Source organism: Daktulosphaira vitifoliae, unplaced genomic scaffold (genome assembly GCF_025091365.1).
Source record: "Daktulosphaira vitifoliae isolate Bord-2020 unplaced genomic scaffold, ASM2509136v1 Scaffold_2, whole genome shotgun sequence".
Taxonomy (NCBI): Eukaryota; Metazoa; Arthropoda; class Insecta; order Hemiptera; family Phylloxeridae; genus Daktulosphaira; species Daktulosphaira vitifoliae.
Genome location: NW_026099573.1, coordinates 37,404,142 through 37,428,215, shown reverse-complemented (window position 1 = coordinate 37,428,215; position 24,074 = coordinate 37,404,142). Strand labels below are relative to the sequence as shown.

General features: G+C 27.7%; 2 protein-coding genes across 2 annotated transcripts in view; both read left to right on the top strand.

The window, feature by feature from the left end:
- The window catches only part of LOC126897630 (gamma-sarcoglycan), a 63,333-nt gene that overhangs the window by 5,783 nt on the left and 33,476 nt on the right, over positions 1-24,074 (top strand). The window contains exons 2-3 of the mRNA XM_050671371.1: positions 14,675-14,817; positions 14,998-15,158. Coding sequence (XP_050527328.1) covers positions 15,021-15,158 — 138 coding nt within the window. The 5' untranslated portion in view covers positions 14,675-14,817; positions 14,998-15,020. The remainder of the gene's footprint in view (positions 1-14,674; positions 14,818-14,997; positions 15,159-24,074) is intronic.
- On the top strand, positions 9,002-14,888 carry LOC126898225 (zinc finger protein 723-like). The gene is made up of 3 exons (XM_050672166.1): positions 9,002-9,881; positions 14,736-14,759; positions 14,878-14,888. Exons 1-3 carry the CDS (start codon positions 9,002-9,004, stop codon positions 14,886-14,888), a joined length of 915 nt encoding a protein of 304 aa, XP_050528123.1.

Here is a 24,074-nt window from a genome sequence, read left to right as displayed (position 1 = left end):
ATTTTAAATTATTATTATTCTGTAAGTAATTGTGTGGGTTATGATAAAAAAATCACCCTGTATAAGAAAAATTCAAAATTAAATAGATTTCCATTTTTACAATTATAAAAACATTAACGCTATTATTTTATTTTTATTTATTTTACATTAAGTTGTTAAATCAAAATTATAAACATTGAAAGTTAAAAAAAAAGACAAAACATAACCGTAGAAAATTTGTGGGATACAAATTTTCAAGATGTAATATTTTAGACCTTTTTTATTTCTTTTACTAATTGGTGAAGGCTTTTAGTTTAGTTGAACCAATATCGTTTTTACATATATTGATATAGGTACATTTTTATTAAATGTTATGGAGTTCCTCTTTTTGTGTACTAAATAAGCGTTCTTTGATTCTGGCGATTTTCTTGGCTCGATTGGTTGCTGATGTTAGATTTAAGTTCTAAATACTAAATTTTAATTTAAAAATGTATAACATTCTAAACAGAAAAATAAAATAATTTGTAGCCAACGCATAAAATAATTGAATAGAGTGTAATAGATATATTTATCAAATGTCAACCCTAATTGTCTTCTTCTTAGAGTGTTACTAGAAAATTTCACCAAAGTTTCCTTGAATTTGGAGTAACAATTCACGTTATGATTTATTTTAATCAATTATCAAATTACAAATATTAAAAAAAATAAAATAATCATTCTTAATTGACGCAAAATTCTACAGTATCTGAAATATTTTGTTAATATTAGATTAATTAAATTTTAACTAACTAAATTTGATATTTATGAACATTTATTAATATCTTGTCGTAAATTTATGCGATAGAAATTTTCTTGTAATTTTTAGTTAATTAAATTAAAAAACTTAAGAATGCCAATCAAACTATAACATAAATACATTATCAGATAAAAATGGACTAAGATAAGTGCATAATATAAAAAAATATGTACTTCCGTATTTGATTTTTATGATGCAGGTTAAAAATAAAATGATATAGAAATGAATTTTTAAGCGGGAAGTTTAATTTTGAACAAAAGATTGAGTTTCGCATCACAATTAATATGTTGATAATTAATTTTTTTAAAGTATATTGAAAAACATTTGATTCAATTTAGTGTAATGGATGAAAGTTTATTAGAATATTTTTATGAGAAAAATAATATACAATATTCCGTTTCTAAATACATAATAACTTGACAGTAATATTTAACTTTAATGCTATCAAGGTAATAAAATGTACAACCTAAATATGTAAAATAAATTTAAAAAAAAAATAATTTTTAGATTTTTAATTATAATTATTGGGCTTTATGCAACTCAACGGAAGTAAGAAATGTTTATATAATAATAATAATAATAATATAACAATTGTTTAAAGTTAAAATTTTTGTCTATAATGTTTTGTAAAAAAAATTATTTAGATGTCACATGACTAAATATTTAAACAGATGGATCTAAAAACTATCTATTTGATCGTAAATCGTAAAATATGTACATAGAATGTATTATATTTTTATAGTTTTCAAGAGAATATTTAGAGCATGTTTAAATAATTTTTAGAATTTTCGATCATGTTTTAAAATTTGTTTTAAGGTATATAATAAGCATAATAGGGATTTTTAATACATATTTCAATAATATTTTTAATTTTATAAACATTTTCTGATATTAATTACTGACGAAATTTAATATCTCTAAATTTCAATGATTTTATGTCATAGTGAAATCATTTGTCCTAAAAATACCTCTAATATTATATTTAATAGTATTCTTGAATTATGTTTTAAAGTAATATTCATAGCAAACCAATATCACATCTTTCTGTCGTATTTAATTCATTAAAAGTGTAACATGATTGTGATGGATTATGTTATTTAATTTTGACATGGTATGATTAAGAGCTTATTACGTTATCAAAGATACATATGTATATATATCAAATAATCACTTCAAACAGTTAATTCTGTCATACAAAGTTCGTATCACATCATTTATCTTACTACTACTTTAAATTTTGTCAAATGCTTCAGTTGCTTTAATGTTTTAGTTACTTAAGTAAATAACAAAGTAAAAATGTAAAACACTCAACTGATTATCAAAGTGCAATACAAATTTTATATGTGGCTCAGTTTAAAAAAATAGTATCTCTCAATTTTTTTTTTAAATTCAGACGCACTTGAATATTTGTAATAAATAACAAATTTTTATAACCATGTTAAAAATTGAACGTAATATAAATGGCATGCATTAATCTATTGACCATCAAACAAACAATTTATGTTACATTATTTTTTAAACAAACACAAAGCGACCTACTTAACTCAGTCGGAAATCACGTAAAGACAGACATTGTCCCTATCTATATACGTAAATACACTATGGTCCGATTCCATCAAGTAAAGGATTTTAAGGAGGACTTTAAAGATAAATAGAGATATAATAATAATTATAATATTTAATTTAAATCGTTGGTAGTATTTCCATGGTTTCGGGTCTGACTTCTGTTATTCACCTTTTTGGCAATACCATCATCTTTGTTAATATTGTTGGAAAAGAATAAAGTTTAATCGCCCGGATGTTAACGGTTTATGTAACATGACTCGAATGTTGGGATGAGTTTAGATGAATAAAATACGCACACAATCGAGACGTTTAACTGTCTCGAAACTTTTTTGAGGAGTTCTGAAAAACGCGTTAAAAATAACTTTTGTGGGTAGTGGAAAACGGCGAAAAGATGAAACATCATTTTTGTCTGCCTTTCATTTTGGCTGAGTGTTTTGAGTTACCACAGTCTAATTAAAAACAACTTTTCAAGCAATGCGTTTCGTGTCGACAATCAAAATCAAACTTGCACTCAACTTTTCTTGCTCCTAGAAGCTTGCCGCAGAGTCATTTCCATAACGATAGAACTTAAAGACAACCGACAAAAGTCTTTGTACCAATATATTTTAGTTATTACCAAAGATGATAAGGAAACACAATAGTAAACACTCACCGAAAAAGAGACTATAGTAAATTCTAATGAGTGCTTGACGTAGCACTTCATGAAATAAACGAGAACTATTTCAAATCAACACAAATATAGTGTTTGTGATAAATGTCATGTTACATTTGATATTAAATCTATCTAATTAAATTAAATGACATTAAACGTTGTGTACCAGGTTGTGCAGACATTTTTAATAGTATTTTTTTATTTATTTATTTTTAAACCATTAGAAAACTGGTTTTTTGGTACCCAAGAATATTTGATTTATCTTCGTCTCATAATTTTCTGACTGCGTATTATGTTACTAAAGTAAATATTTAATATTATTTACTATCTGTACACATTACTAAGGTTCGGTGCGATTTTGACGCAAAAAACCACAGACAGCCTTTTGTTCTACCTTTTATTTTCCCGTGTTGATGTCTCGCGTGCCGACGTGTCCCTTTAAATTGACTTCGGACTGTTCCCCTTAATCAAATTTCACGAGCAATTAACCACCGCACACACTTCTCCGCCTTATGACAGGTTTTTTCCGTTAAATGTTTTTTCATTTCTTCTGTTTGCTCATCGGATCGTTTCTGTTAGACGTGATGAGGTAAATATTACACATTTACAATTGAAGTCTGCCAGTGCTGCTGATAACCGGACATACATACGTTACACATTCAAACAGCGTATCGTTACTTTTTACTTCTACATAAAAAAAAAATTCTTCATTTTTAAATCTGTAACAACGCGTTGGCTATTATCGATCAGTGAAAGTATTTTATTTCTTACACATCACACTTCCTGATATTGCCGTCTCAAATGAGAAGAGAAAATATACAAACTATAATTCATGATACTTTTAAAAATGTGGAGAGACAACACTAGTGATTGAACACTACTGTTAAACGAACAAAACTTAGTTTTAACTAAAACATGATCTAATTTGTATAAGTTAATGTTAATTTTTTTTTATTTAACAAAGGAAATTTAGTTCAACCACAATATCAATTTTTTTTTAATGCACTGGAAAATTCTGTTTTCTAACTCAAAATTATAAAATAAAATCATTGTTTAAGTTAATTTTAGATAGTTATACATTATTACTACTGAGAATTTTCCAAAACACAAATATTTATTAACTTAATGAATGTGACATCACAATATAAATTAAAAAACAAATTTTAAAGATGAAAAACTCTTAACTGTTCATTCACTGGTAAGGCACCTCTATTTATTAATTTTTTTAATAACCATCATTTCAATAAGTGTCAGATTTTAAATGTTTTGATGAGTCTTTTTGAATTTGTTTAACTTTTATGTGACAAAAAACATTTTAATATTTTGAGTTTAATTCGTTAACAAGAATGTTATTTTAATTATAATATATTTTTAAATTAATACTGTATATTATTTAAAGATCTTAAAAAACCTATTAAAATTAATGTTTTTTATTTTAAATTATGTAAGAGAGATTGAAAAAATACTTGTAACGTTTACGTATATTTTCAGTTATGACTTAACGTTTCGGACTAGTTGAAGAGTCCAAATTCAGAGCGATAGTTACGGGCTTGTGATTGTAACTATACTAAATTCCTGAAATAACAGTTATTTTTGTTTTTACTTGAAAATTCTGATTGAATTAAAAAGTTTTAAGATGCATATTTGAGACAACCAAATTACATATTACCACTAAGAGGACTATTCAAACTTATAGAAATTACTTTATTCAATCCTTTAATTTAGCTTCGATGTGAAGCTGAGAAGGTATTAATTTTACTAAGATTTGTTTTTATTTATATTTTATTAATTTTTTATTTTTGTGTCTGTTACCACTTTTTCTCAGCTCTCACCGAACGGATTTCTTNGTCTGTTACCACTTTTTCTCAGCTCTCACCGAACGGATTTCTTTCAACGGTATGTTAAAAGATCACAAATCGTATCTAGTCGAAGACCATTTGAAAATTGAAGAAATTTTCATTGTTCCCCGTAAATGGGGAAAACCTCCAAAAAAAAAATAACAAATTTAAAAATCGCTAATTTTCGAAATTTTTTCAGTTTTTTTTAATTAAAACTGCCATAACTTATTCAGTCATTACCAAATCAATATAATTTTTTTCTAATTGATATGTGAGATATTTAACTTATTATTTTGTATATTTTTTTATAAATCTAACCTTTTATAAGTATACTTATTTTATGCGAAATAATTTTTTTTTTAAATCGGACCATTTCCCTTTATGCTGGAGGGGTTCAAAACTTAAAAATGTATATAGTAAGTAGAACTTTTCAATTTAATTTTTGGAAATGTTTCAGAAATACTGACACTTATATATATCTTAAACTAAAGCTAATGTAATATACTTTATTATAGGGAAAAAATGTCATACTTCATTTTGTCCTCATTGGTAATAATATCAAAAATTATTGGTGATGGAAAACATATAATTGCTGATTTGAAATTAGCACAAAAAATTGAATAATGAAAGTATATATTTTAATCTAATAAAAATTATTTTGCAGACCATTTATTCCCATAGATGTAATAACTACTTTATAATTTTTTATAAATTACAATACTAAATTATTAAATATCAATTTCATACTACTTTGAATTGCTTTAATAGATATTTATTCATAAATTACTTATAAATCAACTACTAATTAGGAATAATGATAGAAATAGAAGTTAATTTTGATTTTTAGAATAATCAACCAACTTCTTAAAATTAAAGATTATATGCAGATTTACATCGAAGCGTTTTTGATGATAGTGATTTTAATCACTGTCAGATATCATTATACTTGACCCAACTATTTTTTTATATGACAATTATTATGATTAAACATTACGTATCATCTATACTTGTCCGAACTATACCACGTTCACAATGTGCCACGACCCCACTCTGCTGGGGTTTTTTAAAATACTTTATTCGTATCAAATTAAAATTCAAAACGATACATCTCTTAATATTTGCTTTCATATAAATGTAAAATTTAACAAACAATTATAAAGTTAAAGTAGACATTTTTAAGTTATACATGTTTTCTACGCGTTTATTAGTCATTTTAAACAAAAATTAGAAAATACAAATTCATTTGCGAATTACATAAAACATTATATTATACTGAAAACTTGAAAAAAAAGGTTATTTTTAAATGCTTCATCATTAATTTTGGTAATTTCATACACTCACACAACTGTACCAATTAAAGGTTCAAAATGCCATATTACCTAGTCAGACACTAACTATAATCTGATTACATTCAGTATCATAATTAATAAGTCACATCGAAAATTCTTGATTTATTCCCCTAAAATAACTTTCAGGAACACTGTACGCTCTCCTCTTGCTACTCAGATATAAAATTATTCATAACTTCTAAAGTCATATAGACAATCAGGAATCATCCACCATTGCTTATAATAGATTATATTGTTGTGTACTTGTGTAATTTGCGGTTTGATATCTTAAAGTAGACCATCGCGGTTTACCGCGTGTTGTTTTAGTGTAGTTTACGTCCAGTAATCTCAAGTTATTAAAAACACTTAAATATAATAAAATTTGTCCCACTCATTCCATCGTGCAGCCTTGTTCAGTATCATTATTTGAATCATTCAAGTACTTTTGGTTGTTGTATTGAAATAACTGACCGGCAACAATTACCCTCAGCTATGTTGTGGTTTATCTTTTAAAATAAGTGGTTTGTATACTACAAATAAGATATTTTACCAACAACTTTTGGTTAATTGGAGACTAGAGAACTGGAAAATAATAGCTAAGTCCATGTTAAGAAAAGGATTAGAAAAACAATTTGCCATATGATTTTACGAAAGAAATTTACACTATGGTGACCTTACAAATAGTACTCGAGCTTATCAAACTTTATTATGGCTTATTGCTTGATTTTATACTTAAGCTCTTATTATAATAAATTAATAATAAAGTTTTACTTGTTTATCAATATAATTATTGAACATTAAGTAAATTTTCATTGATTTTGCGTTTTTTATCAACATTTTTAAAAAATTGCTCTAGAACTTTATGCTAAGGACTTTTGATTATTTTTTTTTATTGTCTCGGTAGAATATAATTCAAAATTTAAAAATGAATTTAACTAGGTACAAATATCAAACATTAGAAATACTTGCTTTTAGGTCTCTATTCTAGAGACTTAAAAAAATCTCCACATTATTTATTAAATAATATATCCTTTAAATAAAATTCTTATTAGCGAACAAATTTCATTAATCTACTATTGTAATATAAATTATTTTTATAATCCTATGTTTATGAATATTTGAGCTCATTAATAATTCAAATTATTTTAATAGTACTATAAAAATATTATCATCAACAGATATTCTTAAAAAATCTTAGTCGCGCCAGATTTTTAATCTTTCAACTTCAAAAGTAGCACTAAAATGAAAAAAAAACAAGTAATATTTTGTTATAGTAACTAATATTTGAAATACTTATATAGAGAATTAAAATTAAAATTTTTGTGTTTTAAATCGAAATAAATTATAAAATCAATTGTAATTATACTTAAAATTTACTTTTGAGAATTTCAAATAAGTTTTATAAAAATAAAATTCTAAATAAGAAATTTTAAAAGTTATAGTCACTTATTTAATTTCCCATTTGATCGTTTATTTCATAGTTTTAACGATATTTTGTCTTCATATGTAAAATAAATAAATAATATTGTTATGCTCAGAAATAATTATAAACATTTTGAAAAAATGTTTCCATAAACAGTAATGGATTAATCAAATTCAATAAATAGTCATTTATATTATAAATTCAAAACGCAGCTGAGAAGATACAAGTTATTGTAAAAACTATAAGTTGTGTAAATATAAGTGTAACATTTAAATAGTAAAAAAAATGCTAATAGGTTTTAAGATTTTAATAAAACATTATGGTCCACTTTAAATTACTTTAAAAATGTAATATAAATCAAAAATAGTATGAATGTTAAAGTTAGTAGTCATGTCGCTATAGACAAATACTGACAATTTTTTTCTTGCATAAATTAATTTATACATTATGATTAAATTGAAACTTCATACTCAAGTAGGAAATTATATATAAAAATATTGATATTATCTCATTCAAATGCGCAATATTATAGTAAATTCTCTTAAATAACTTTATTTTAACTTCCGCTCTATGAAGCACAATAATATGCGTGTTAGCAACTAAGAGAGCGCCCAACCACCTCTATTTCCGGTTACTGTGCTCTATATTGTTTTTGAAAAACGTTATAAGGAAGAGTTTCTCTGAATGTTAGGTTCGCAAAACAAATTATTATTATTATACACAAATTGAGTTACGCAATATTATTATCATTACTTTAATTCAATGTAAAATACTGGTTTGCGTGCCTCGGAGATATTTGTTCGCATTATGCGCTATTATCATACTCATATCGGTATAATAACCAATGGACAGACATTGCGCTGTATTAAAATCTGATTTATTCCAGCGTGTTGTATTTCCGCCCTGGATGTTGTTTTTCGATTTAAGCAATGTACATGTTAAATGTATATCAGCATGCTGTGGAAGTTTTTCTTACAGCGTACTCTCCCATTATTTCCATGAATATCTAGAGAAAACGATACTATAGCAACTCGTTTTATTTTACAAATTTAGCTCAGAAAAATTATTACTTCTGGGGAATTGATATTTCATTATAAACAATCAGCATTAGTTTCACCGAAAAATGAAACACAAGAAACTTTTTTCTGGAATGGAAATTCTTTGTCAAATTAAAATACGTCGCAATTAAATTCGGAAAATATGATCAAGTTTGCAATCAATGTTTTTTCTAACTTTTCTTTAAAATAATAGTTTTATTTAGTCTAAGTAAAGTAACACTATGAACATTTTTAAAAATAGTACAAAATAAACCGTAGCAACAAGAGAGCTATTATTATTATTTATTATAATAAACAAAAATTAATTTAAGTAGTACTTTTTGTAAAAAAATATTACGCATTGGAAATTTAACCAGCTATAATGGAGAATAAAAACCAAGAACTTGAGCACAATGGCCATAGTGATACCCTTAAACTATATGTGTGCAAAATATGTTGGATATCTTTTATGCAAAAGTCTAATTTCAAAGAACATAGATTAACTCATACCGAAAAAAATCCATTTAAGTGTGATTCATTCCCTAAAAGATTTAATAATAAAACAAAAATGACAAATAACTTAAGCAAACATTCTACAGAACAGCCGTATCAATGCAATGTGTGTCTTAAGTCGTTCAAATTCTTAAGATATTTAGCGGAACATATGAAATTGCATACAGGAGAACGTCCCCATAAGTGTGAAATTTGTTTGAAATCATTTATACGGTTAAAGAGTTTGAAAGAACACAAAAAAAGACATACCGAAGAACGACCGTTCAAGTGCAAAGTTTGCCTTATGACCTATAATACTTCATCAGTTTTAAAATGTCATATGAGAACGCATACCAAAGAACGGCCTTACCACTGTGAGAGTTGTTCAAAATCATTTATTTCTTCTTCGAGTTTATGCAAACACCGTAAAATTCATAGTAAAAAACAATCACATAACTGTAATTTATGTTCTTTATCGTATAAAAAATTATCAAATTTGAAGAATCATCAGAAAAAACATACTAAAGATCGTTTTTACCAATGTGAAATTTGTAAAGTGAAATTTTCTGCTTCTCAAAATTTAGAAAGACATAGGATCCTTCACGATAAAGAAACGTCCCATAAATGTGAAATATGTCTTAGGCCGTTCAAAAGATTGTCAAATTTAAAAGTTCATAAAAGAACACATACTGGAGAACGACCTTACCATTGTGAGAGTTGCTCAAAATCTTATATTTCTTCTTCGAGCTTACAAAAACATCGTAAGATTCATATCAATTAACATGCATATTAATGTAAAATATTTTAATTTATTTTGTTGATCAATGGTTTTCATAAAAAACATATGACGCATTCTGGTACAATAAATGATTACATGATTTACAATAATGAAATAAGAGACAACCTATAAATTTATAAGATGGCAATCTTTAGAGTTTTTCATTTATATTAAAAATAACATTTTTTATTTTTTGAACAAATAAACGTTTATTTCAATTAATAATAATTTTGCCAACAGATTTATCTCTTATTTTTAACTTAACTCAAATTTTTCTGAAAACAGTATAACAATTATAGGTATGTTTACATAAGCTATAACGTAAAAAAGTACAAAATCCAAAAATAATATTTTTATTTTTTGTCATAATTGCAGTAAATGCATGTCTCAAAAATATAGCGAAATAAATTGAATCAAATTTTCGTACTAAATAAAAATTATGTTGACAACAAAAAATTGTTTGATTATAAGTGTCCTGCAATTTAAAAAAATGATTTTTTCACCTGTATAATTTAATTTAGAGACTTAGTACATTTTCCATGTCAACGCCATTTAATGGAATTTTTAATGTTTTAATTTGCATTTACGATAACTGGTCCAGTTTCTGATCACTCCCAAATAAATAATCGCTAACGGTATTATTCGAAATTTTAACTCTTTAGCTTCCAAGTTGTGTAATTTTATTAATTGCTGATGTATTACTTAATAGCTAACTTTAGAACTGATATTGACATTTAAATATACTAATAAGCGATTAAAAATTTGTTAAATACAGGATCTTCTCAATTTTTCAATTAAAATTTAATTTAAAAAAGCTTATTTTTTTATTTGAAATCATTAAATGTTAATACATTTAAGAGAAGATGCAAACCCTGATTTCCCAATTTGTGGGCCCAGTTAAATTTAAAATTGTTTCTTACCCTCCATAGCTCACCTTTAGTCGCTAATATATTCAATATAAATTATATATTAAACAAAACACATACATAATCAAAAAACAATCTTTTTTTATTTAGGTAAAGTACTTTAATAAAAATAAATTACAGCTTACAATGAATTTTTGACAAACATTTTCTATCTTTTTGTTCAGAGAACTTGTCATAATTTATATTTGTCATAAAGTTTTACCCATTTTTGTTAATCAACCAAAATTTTATTTATCTTGAATAATTATAAATGGTATACAACTAAAATTTGTAAAATTAAATAATTTATTTACATCCAAATATTAAAAAATAATTAATTACAATGATTATGCTTTATATATTTTGGAAGTTCAATAAAACCTTATTTGTCCGATAACTAAATGAGTTACCCTATTTCTTACCTTTAATCCTATACAAATACATGTTTTAAAATTATTTTCTAATAAAACGTTTACTTAATCAAGGTTGTTGAATCTAGATGGAAAGTTTTTTTAAGTACATTTAAAAATGATTTTTAATAATATCGATCCCGCATAAGTTTTGATTAATATATTAATACTCACAAATAGAACACCGATATCCGCATAAAAAGTCCCGGATTTGTTTTTGCTTTAAAAGACTTTATTAATAATTTGTTTTTAAATGCACATTATTTAATATATTGTATACAGATAAAATAGACGAATAACATTTGTTATACATTTATTTCACTGTAAAACACGTGTATGATATAATGCATAAAGTAAACTTATTCATTTATTTATATTAGTAAATTTGTAACATAAAACATCCCTCACATTCTACTCTCTTGTTATTTATCATCCATAAAAGTAATGTTTATCTCTATAAAAATCAGTAATCGTCAGTTGAAACATCATTTTCTGTGTAAAATGTAAACTCCTATGTGTTACACTTAAAAAAAGGGTAAAAATTTGCTGTTGTCTTGTAGCTGCAATAGTGTAGTACGCGTTATTATTTTATGAATTCCTGTAATCGATCAGCCGATTGTATACAATAGAATCAGCCGTGTCCCGTATAATAATGCTATAATGTTTTTCCCTGGCCAACGTGTGTGCTGCGAGTCGTGTCTGCTCGAAATTGGTTTGGGCGAAAGCGTATAAAATAATATAAATAAAAAAAAGGAACATTTATATATTGTTATATTCTAGACATAGCTCGTGTCTTGAAATAAAATAATAGAACACTAGTGACTTTACTTCCATTCTGTCGTCACGTGGACGTGAGCTACAACTTGACTACACTACACGTACATTCACTTACACAAGACATCACGACGAATCGAAATGAGATTGCAGGTGCACAAAACGGTCTCCGCGCACACAAAAGCCCACCCCTCCATCATAATATTATTATTATCTCACTAGGCTGTCGTTTTTATAGTATCCGCTTTGTAAAAGTAAAGCGATGACGTTTTATATTAGCCCCTTCAATCCGTCGTATCGTACCTCACGTGCGCAAACCAACTCACTTACCTTCTGGACAAACACAATTTTAGTAGAGATATTTATTTAAAGTCACAACTATCGCAGAATTTTCAAAAGGGGTGGCCGATACAAAAAATAAATGTTTTCGCCTTACTTGTATCTTTATTTAAAGCAAATAAACAACACGAGTCTTTTAATTAATCTCTCAAGATAATAAATAAGCCTATAAGGGACTATTTTAGTGAAAATAATGTTTGAAGTAATAGATTAGGTTGTTATGTTTCTCTTTGGATTGAAAAAAATGAAACCTTTTTTTTATATACAGAAATCTTACTTTTATTTATTTGCTCATTTTTTTTTTTTTTTAACCATAACTGTTGTTTTTTTAAGTTATTCAGTTTACAAACTTAACTTAATCTCATTAAATAGATCAACATTTATTGAAAAATCACTTTATGTATTCTACGAACTGAGATTTAAAACATATTTTCTTTATGCCGTCAGTGCTCAAACGACATTTTTTTATGCAAGCGCTAGTACTTAAAACCATGATAACATTATAATGGATTTTCGAAATCTTACAACATAATATGACAACTGATCCGTATGGTTCGACGTACCGTATGAACGCTACAAAAGAACGGCGCATCGTTGCGTTCATTACCTATACAGGAATAGGTTGTCACGCTTGACAAGTCCCGGGCATTGTATTGGTTGGTTTCAAAAATCAACTTCAATAATAACTCTAATATTGTTATTGTATGATTTGTTGCGTTTGCGTAAAATGTTGAGTGCCTTTTGTTGTTGCAAAAATCGTCTTCGGAGTGCATGATGGAATTTCAGGGAAAATCTGATTATCCGTTTAAAAGCTTGATACGGTTAATATAAATGTCACTGGCAAAATTCTAAAGCGTAGAATTAAGTCTGAAATAATATCAAGTGTATACCTTAACTCGTGTACTTGACGAAATAATGCGTTCCTTTGTTTAAATATAGCGCGTTGATGAAATATTTCGTTCCTAGCCATTTCCCAGTACAGTTAGGTCAACAAGCTGTGTGTTGTTTTTAATTTGAAACAATCAACCGGTACTCTTCACAGTTTCGATTTATACCCACTAACATGACGAATGCCGATGAAATCCAATACTTTTCAGTTTGAAATGATTAAAAAATGAGCTTAATTATAAAACAGAATAAATTCATGCGCCACCCCGCTTTGATTATAAGCAAAAAGGGTTATCTGACGTCAATAGGCAACAGTACTGATTTCGAAACGTGCATCGTATGTACTTGGAGGTGATGAAAAAAATAATTTTTCGTCACGAACAATTACCGTGAAAAAAACCGCCGTTCAAAGGGTAAAGTAATTATTGTAACAATACAATTTCATTTTCATCCGACTGGAAAAAATACGTTCTCCAACTAACGTACCTATAGTAGGTGAGAACACTTTAAATGTAATTTGAACGTTTTCGTGGACATTATATGGCGTTCAAAAAAAAAGCAATGGTCGTTACATACCGAAAAAAAATGATTAAAGTCGAAAACATTTTTGTCCGCACTTGTTCCCGCGGTCGCATCCTCGTCCAATTACGTCGTTTACCATGTTAGTCAGTTAACCGAGTTTTAATAAACACCCCTTTGCTAACATGTGATTAAATTTCGGTCCGTTGTGCTTTGATGTAATTTCCGACTGTTGCCTCGTTCACACGGCCGCGTGCGTGCGCTTTGGAGATACGTCTCGACGATAACAGGCGACGTGACAGAAATGATTCCATTACATCCACGACGACAAGTACAATAACAACAACACGATTAACATCACACGACGCCGCAGAGTGCGTACAACCCGGCGGTGTTAATGGCAACTCTCAGCGTTGTTCCGTCTGCCAGTGAAACATTATTTTATTATTTATAGTAAAAAATCCGGCGCAATAACGCCAGTGTGTCGGTACACGTATACGTAGGTGCGTAAACGTCGTACCGATAAAATAATCGGAGTGATTCGTCGAGGACTGTGTGTCGTATCAAAACACACGACTGGTTTATGCCGTTGATTAGCAACAGATAACTAGTGTTGCGACATATTGCCGTTCCGTGTACGCGCTGTTTTAAGTGCACTTGGCACTGCGAAACTATAAACCATGTTGGATTCTTATACTCCGCTCCACGTATCGCTTAATTAACATTTTACGTTAGTTTTTTTACACGCCAATTCAATATTAACGAATAAACTATTGACAGAAAAAAATTATAACACCGATAATGGAAGTTGCTTATTTTAATTAAGTGTTTGGTCATTCAGTAGCAATTGTGAAATCCTAATGTATTTTATTTGCCGGGCTTGCAATAAATTGCCCTGTATATGCACATGTTGTAATTACACAATACTGACCTTGTATTATCTGTTGTAGGGCTGGAGTGTCATAACCCTGTTTTATGCAATTATTAAAACAGTTAACATGATGGAATCGGATCAAAAAAATGAAATAAGAAATGGCCACATTTTCAGAAAAAAACATAGAACAATAAAATTATTTATAAAATAAGAATATTAGTGAGTTCAATTATACTGTTTATATAAGTTATTTATTTTAATTTTCCTTTTTTTTTACAGTTTACTTCTAATTATACTATAACATATCTCTATCGAATTTCGTGGCATTTATATTTATTTTATTATGACATTGACTTATTATGTATTGTATGATAATAAAAAACAAATGTTGAATTTTAGAGACGATTACTATTGCACATATAATGCAGTGGTCTGTTCCTGAGCGATATAATTGTGAGGGATCATTCACAACAGCCAACGGTCGCCGATCTTCTAATAAGTATATGTCTGCCACTCTACAACCAAAGCAGTGGTCCACTTCTTATACAAATCAACACTATGTAAGTAGTTATATATTAACTTACTTTAATCCAATGGTTTATCAGTATATGAATGTTTGACACTAATTAATTGTTGACTGACAAACAAACGGGCGTATACACGTCTAGTTATCGGACGGCGCTCGGACTAGGCAATTTAAGGCCATCGGTGTCGCGTTACAATTAAAATATTCTTTAATTAGGTGTTTATTTTTTTATAAGTACTACAATTTTTTGTATTCGATTGACGTATACATTTAATGTTGAATAGGTAACATGAATTATGTGACGTGATTTCAAATTTTATTGTTTGCCATTTTGTAATAAATACATACAACTCGTAGTCTATATTATACTGAATCGTTAGGCAACATGAACAATTTTACGTTTTAAACGAATTTTAAATAAATAATACCTTATGTATTTAAAAGTAAAATTGATCATTTAGATTTTTTTTCGGTCTATTTTTGCATAAAGTTTTCTAAGAATAGTAATTTTATTCTTCTGTTGTAGTTATACAAAGTATGATAATAGAACAGTAGATGGACGCAGAGTGAAAATAATGCTATTTAACAATTCATAAGAGTACAAGACGGGTTTAGTGATAAATCCTTACTTTTACTCAGAATACTGTTAAAAAATAGAGCCCGGCAGAATTGAAATGGTAATCGGCTTTCTTTTCCATTATCTGTTTGAAAAGGTATTGCTCTTAGACCAAAAACAATAATACTCTATATTTACATCAGTTTTTTTAAGCGCATCTGGCTTATATATTATACTATCGTTCACACTGTATAGACAATACAGGGTGATTTATTAAGAGTACAACTCCCGTATTTTTTTTTTTTTTATATAATAATTTTTTATTACAATAAACTTGATATTTACTATTATTCATAAAAATAAATGAACTTTTAATCAGTACATTTTTAAAAAAAAAACATTGTTTAACGATAAAGAAGAGAAGTATTCTTAATAAATCACACTGTATATATATATTTCTGGGATTCGGTATTAGAATTTTTCTTGGAATGCAATACCCAAGTACTGATGTGCATTAAAATAATTATTTAATTATTTTTAAATATTTTTTTAATTATAAAATTTGAACCTTTAAATAATAGTAATTCGAAATCTTAACCATACTTCTACATCAGTTTTAAGTGCATTCTATAAACTTGATAAAATTGGTAAATAAGCAACATTTTACACGGACTTATTAATACATAGCAGATCATGACGATCATATCTAGCGATTCATAATAAAATTACTATCAAAATGAGAAAATTTTAGAGTTATGAAGTAAATTAACTATAAATAAAGAATGTTTATTAATTAATCTTATTAATAAAATCTTCAAGATGTTTTTTTCTAACCAAAATTATTTTAATAAAATTTATAAATTTCAAAAACATTTAATGTTTTTTTTTTATTAATTGAAAATTTGACTAAGTTTACCTAGAATTATGATTAAAAATTTCCAAACATTTAACAAGGAATACACAATTGGATATGTCTCTCTTATTGTTGTTAAAATCATGTGAGATTTTTAAATTATTTTTTGGTGCGTTCCACCTGATAAAAATTATTATGAGCGATCTCATTTTATTATACCATGTATAAGCTCAATGATCTCAGCATATCCTAAAAAACACAGGGAATTGAACTCGTTTATTCTCCGCCCAACTTTAATTACTGCTAATTCGACTGCCGTCGACCCGTCTAGCTTTTAAATGGTAAAAATAAACATTAATTACATCAGTTACCCGGGATCGTTTAAATTCTATTTTTATAGAATGCGTATCGTTTTATTGAAAGTAATTATACACATACCGATGCAAAACTTCCGATTAACATAAAATCTAAAGTTTCTTTCGATTTTATTATTATTTAATTTCAACATTTGAAAATAAATAACAATATGACAGTATTATAACCTTAGATTTTGGCGAACAAATTAATTTATACAATGAAAAATTCACACCCTATTGAATAAGTTTGTACAAATATTATCTATTAATGTATGTATTAACTAATACATACATTTTTTTTTTTTTTTTGAGTAAATATTACGTTCTTTAGTAATATTGGTTTGTTATCTATTAAGTCTAACCTATGAATAGATACGAGTATTATACATTTATATTGGGTGTTCAGTAAATAAAAGAAAGGTTCTATTGTTCTCATTGCTTATAACAACTATCCTTTTTCCTTATTTACAGAACACTCTGTATATTAACCTAAATTTGCATCAAATTATTTTCAAAATTAATTGAAAAAACTATATCGAAACAAACATATATTGTTCACTAATTTATTGTTGACGAAGTACGTTTATTTATCAATTCAACATAAAGAAATTAAGTTGGATATAGTTTCACTCAGTAATATTTTTTCTTAATAGGATCCTGTCAATTTATAGCGATTACGAACCAATAAAAGATGTAGGATTTTTCAGGATATAATACCATTTGTGTATCACATTGGGTATACACTTTTAATGAGCTCATTATGTCTAAACTTTTTATCGAATTAGGGTTGGTCACTCGATTGAATATTGATGTCGAAAAACAATAAATTCAATTTAAAATCGCAATAATTAAAAGACTTGCTTTAGATTATAGAATAATTACCCACGCTAGTTAAAATGGAAACAGCTCACTAATATTTTTTATGTTTCGCTAAATGGATAATTATAAATTTTACTCTGAAAATTACAGAATACATTACTCTGAAGAGTTCCCTCTGTTTCAAGTTTTCAAAATAACATCAAACAAAAAACCCAGCACAAGGGGGTCACGGCACAGTGGTGACGTGGCATAGTTGGATCAAGTATAATGATATCTGACAGTGATTAAAATCACTATCAAAATAAAACACTTCGATGCAAATCTTTAGATAGTGTTTAATTTTAAAAAATTGGTGCATTATTCCTAAAGCTACATAATCTGCTAGTTCCTTATTAATATCCTGATTAAGATAAAGTATGTCGAAGGAAAAAGGGATTATTAAAAAATATTATTTCTCATTAAAAATTATGTTGATCCATACACTTTTCAATAAGTTATATCATTATAAAGTAAAAAATAAAAAAATAAAGTCGAGAATTTTCACACAAAAATAGCATTCGGTAGCCATTTTCACCATTAAGATAAAATAAAGTCCGAAATTTTTTTTTTTTGCATAATAAAGTATATTACATTAGCTTTAATTTAACATATATATAAAAGTGTCAGACTTTCCGGAACACTTTCAAAAGTTGAGTTGAAAAAATTATTTTTTTTATAAAAAAGTTGTCATTTTAAATCCCCCCCTGTGGGCAGGTAAAGGGTCACATATAAAAAAAATATATACCAAATGAAAGGTAATGATATCATGCATCTATATAAAAAATAATTATATTGATTTGGTTATTTTTAAAAAAGTTATAGCAATTTTAAGTAAAAAAAATTTTAAAAATTTCGAAAATTAGCGATTTTTAAATTTGTAATTTTTTTGGAGGTTTCCGTCATTTACGGGTAACGAGGGAATTTTTTTCAATTTTTGAGGGTGACGTCTTCGACTAGATACGATTTGTGATCTTTTGACGTATCATTGAAAGAAATCGGTTCGGTGAGAGCTGAGAAAAAGTGGTAACAGACACAAAAAAAACAGATCTTAGTAAAACCAATACCTTCTCAGCTTCGCATCGAAGCTAATAATGATTTTCATTAAATTACTTATTAATAAAATGATATTCATTCAATAGAAAATAATGTACATAAATTTTAAAGTTGATGTCCTATTGATACTTTTTCAAATTATTATTGCTAACGTTATACACGAATTTAGAGTTATTGGACTTCTCATGCGATGTATTGTTTAAACAAAGAAAGTAAAAACTATACGTGTCATTCTTTAGACATGCAATATTCAAGTTATCACCAATGAAAGAGACATGAGAAAATATTTAGTCATAAGACATTCCACGCGTTCACCAAGTCCGTTTCGTCACAAATCATCTTGTGCAGTAATACCTAATGATATTAGTGTCCCTTTCTCTTTTTTCAATATAAATCTAAATCATATTTTGTTATTAGCGTGTGTCGTTATCATAACTTTTTACATCAGGTTTAAGGTAGACGGTTGTAAATTTGTCCACTGGGAAAGAATAATGACCACTGCCGATTTATTAACGTAAATATTTTAGCTCCCCAAATGCATAAGCTAATCGAATCAATAGGAAACGTTACGCAACCAATTTAAAAAATTGGATAACTGACAGATAAAAAACATATTGAATAAAAAATTAATTAAAATAAAATGTCTAAATAATTAAATTAACTGAATCATATGAAATGGATCACTAGTGGCTAATATTATTTAAAATTAAAATTATATTAAAAAAATATTAGCTTAAAACTAAAAAAATATTTAACTTAAAATGCCACAAAATCACTAAATAATCGTGGATACGATTTTGGGAACAATATTATCATTATTCATTTCTTTTTAACTAATAAAAATATAGAACAATCATACTTGTAAATACTTAGTAATTTAATGACGTATGCAAAATGTATCAATAAAAGAGCGGCTGAAAGCCTTTTTTTTTTTTGCTTATCACTTACTCTTGTTACCATCCAAGTCATACACTGTTCAAAGCAATAATTAGATTATGGAGGGGGGAGGGCTAAAAGCTCTGTTAAAACCTTCTGTATAAAGCACTGTATCAATAACTATTGTCTAAATTTAATTATAAATATCAAGTTGGCTATAGACTATCCATTTCAAGTTAGGTTATTGTGTATAGTAGAAATAAGTTTGTTCTATTTCTTTGTAAAGTGTGTATTTTAAATCCGTCGTAATAGGGCAATACTTAGAACTAAAACTAGCTATTAACCTTCACCAATTTGCATAACACTATTACACATACATAAAATTACATGCTAACTTTACGGGTTGTTCGACTTTGAACGGTATTTACCGTGACAAAGGCTATAAGGCTAAATGTTTTTAAGCTTGTGTTGGGAGGCAGATCTATATATTTATGCGTAAGAGTGATCAAAGAACTTAGATCAAAGGCGGGATACAACACAAGAAAAAAAAACCACTGAAAAATAACAATTTCGTCTGAAAAGTGATTCTAAACGATTGACCCAAGATACGAGGCAGTGACAACAACACCTTTGAAGTTTGAAATAATTGTATTCAATAAAGGCGAGTAGTATCATGTTGGCTGTTTAAAAGGCAAGTAATGGTCTTCCGTTATCTCTAGCAATTAACTCCGTTAAAGACTCTAACGCAGACATCAAAGATTGCTAATCAATCGCTGAGGTCAAAGCAAAGCGGGCGCGAGAGTAAAGATTATGTATATATTATGGAGGAGTTATTTTTATAAAAATCAGTTTAATTAATGCATACTGAATAGTGTAGTCTTTTAATTCTTGTCGTTTTATTTTCTCTAGCTAAAGTTGTACAGCAGTATTCAGATACGTAAAATTACAGAGATAAATTTACTAATATATTTTATCTCTTTCTGGGACACAAACAAGCATAATTGAAAATAATTATTGAACTAAAAAATTCTTTAAAATAAAGAAATTAATTTTTTTTTTATTGATATTTTTTTTAGCAAAACGAAATTATTATTTCACATAATTGATTAATGGTATCTTATAAGTAATTTTAACTTAAAAAAAAAACAAAATTCATTACTCGGAAAGTCTATTTTAAGTTAATTATTTAAAAGTTATAAATAAAAATTTGTTGATATCACAATACTATCCATTGGAACAATGCATCTGATGTCAGGAGTGCATGAAGGGTTTTGGAAGTCGTAAACAGCTGTTTGCTGTTGGTAAGAGATTAGCTAAGTAAATGGAGTCATATTGTATACGATGAAAAACTAAAGACTCATTTTGGAATACATAACATTAAAAAATTCCAATCTTAAAAGGAAGTCGCAATAAGCTATAATGGGTCGTAAATAACGAATAAGTTTATATTTCTTGTTAATATGAACTTATCCATGACTGATATTTATTTTTATATAGACATTAAACTACAGTTAGTGAAATAAGTAGAACTAGAAAAAGTTATGCATATTCATAAAAAAAATATTACACGTGATAACTCATTTTTTAATTATTGTGACTTACGCTATTTCTCAAATACGTGTTTTAAATATAAATTATAATTATTATCGTTACTGGGATCTGACAATTTGATGAACTCATGCTAATATACACCAATAAAAGGCAATATTAGCCTGAATTTTGTCAAAAGTCTTTCCTTAGCATAAATATTTTAAATAGTTTCCAAAGAACAGTGTAGAATAGCTAAGAAGTTTATGTTTTTTATAGTTAAAAAAACTTTATTTAAAATGAAATATTTATATTATTATTCGGAAGAAACAATTGTTTAGAAATTAGTTATATTTTTGAAATAGAATGATTTTTGTAGTTTTTCTTAAAGAAAATTGTATCAAGAATGAGAATTATTTGCGTTTAATACTTACACATACAACGCAATGAGCGTTTTAAACATGTCTATTTGAATTTTGCAATACCGAAAACACATACAAAAGTTTGATGTCTTAAGACAAATTAACATTGTGGAATTCCAACAATATTGAAATTCCAAATATTATTAAATTGTTTTTTATAGTCTTTGAGTTAAGTTTTTATTAATAAAAAAACCTACTGACTTCAATTTATAAACATTATAAAGTAATAACTTTTTAAAATTAGGTATCTATGACCTGACGGTTATTATTTTAATATTATTAATTGAATTCTATCGTCAATTAAAACTGTAACTCTTAGTTTTGCGTAGTGTAATTTTTTAAATAGAAGGTACAGACTACGACCAATAGTAACCCATTTCGCAAAAACAAAGTTATAAATGTCCAACAATAGACGTTATAATATTAGTGAAATGAAAACATATATCATATAATAGAATTCATTGTACGATACTATCGCTAATTGACTATTGAACCAACTACAGGATCAATATCGAAAAAAATGACCTACTATCATTTTTACCCTGTACCATTTAAATATTATTTACGATTTACGCAAACAATACTAAACGTTGTTTGCATTTTACCACTTGAACTCTTTAGATTTTAGACTTGTGTTGTATAATATGTAATGGTATAACTAATACCTATCTGTTATTCTGTATTTTTTTCCTATTGGTGAAGTTTCCCCAAAGAACATTGGATTGTGATTTATAATAATATAAATCAATCTTGGGATTTTGCACCTTTTTACATCGGTGTTTTCAACTGTGTTCGTTGTGTAAAAATCATTTCGTTCGTGACATGACCGCCAATATTTATACTGCCTATGGAGTGCGCTAGTCGGTTCGCGCGTGTGTGTGTATTTTGAAAGATCTGCGGATCGCAGGAGATGTGATTGTCTTACGGACCCTAATAAGAAAAAAAAGACTATCGTGGGAAATAGGGACGGAGCTCGTACAAATCGCATTAGAGGTACTTAGGAGGGTACGTATGGGCAGTGCAGAAGAACGACCGGCCGTGTGCGGGTTATCTAATTGCAAACTATTTGTTGTTTGACCGGACTAGGAGATCCACTGGGAGTTCGAGGCAAAGATGTCGCCGGGACGTACGTGACTCGCGATCGAAAGCCGACGGTCAGGGAATGTTTTGTCGTCCAGGAAAATAGGTGCCGTTTTCAGTTTTCGCCCTCCCCACAGCTGCCTGTTCGACCTATTGCGTCGCCCGTTTTGTACCTCAGCTTTGTGCCTCCTATACAGAACACGTACAGCTCCACACGCCGTGTTCTTTCACAAAACGCTCCCTCCCCACGCACCGTCGTGCCAGGTAAAATACGTATATATTATTGTAACGGCTCGAGTTGTGTGCGCCATTACCTTTTAACAAATGCGTTTGCCGTTTAATTCTAACCTTCCCCTCGACCAATGCTTTCTCTCCTACACTTGCTCTGCACACGCGATATACATACGTAATAATATCTTGACCAACGGTGAAAAGCGGTTGTTGTCCTAAAGAACCCTCAGTGTGTCCTACAGATGTATACGTTAGGGCACATTAGGCACTATAAACCACCGTAAGTCATACCGATTGTGCTTAAAAACGATTTTTATGTACCACTTCATAGGAAAACATAGTGTTATTTTACTTGATTTTTAATTGAAAAATAATTCTGTGATTATTTTTCAAATTTAGCAGTTATTCAAAAGAGCAAAAACAAATTTCAAATTTAAATAGAGTTTTATATAATTCATCATTTATGAAATACAAACCTTCCCGTTAAAATGTACGCGTAATTTTTTACCAAATTATATAAAACATTCTGCTCTATAGGTTTTTATGATGACGAAAAATTATCAGGTAAGATTTTCAAATCTACAAAATGTTATAATTTATGTTATTTTATGACCCTCGAATCACGCCCCGAATTTAAGTAACTCTCAATTTTATCCTACTCACCTTCCTATTATTTTATTGAGTTTTGCATTACGATAACCCACTATTATCAATTTTTTTTAATTACCATACTTTTTCGTTTAACAATGTTCACTGAATGGTGTTAATAAAAAGTATGACGAACGTTTTAGCATTTTTTTTTTTTAAGGTAAATAATAATTATTATACATAAATAAATATTGGATACAATTATTTAATTTTAATTAAATTTTTTAATTACTAATGGTAATTTTTTACCAAATTATATAAAACATTCTTCTCTATAGGTTTTTATGATGAAAAATCACGAAATTATGACCAACAGATTTTGGATATGATCCACAGAAATATATATTCTATTGAACTTTTAAGTATATGATAACAATTACTTTTATATGTCTAGCCCGATTTTATTTCTACTATATTCGATCACAATTCTTGATTCTATGTAATTATACTTGAGCTAATACAATTAATTATACACACTATGATCCTTAGT

What these genes read in the sequence shown, in the direction of transcription:
- LOC126898225 (XM_050672166.1), top strand. Translation starts at nt 9,002, where the DNA reads ATGGAGAATAAAAACCAAGAACTTGAGCACAATGGCCATAGTGATACC. An exon ending in ACAAAAACATCGTAAGATTC is followed by an intron (nt 9,882 to 14,735) that starts ATATCAATTAAC and finishes TGATGGAATCGG; the next exon opens with ATCAAAAAAATGAAATAAGA.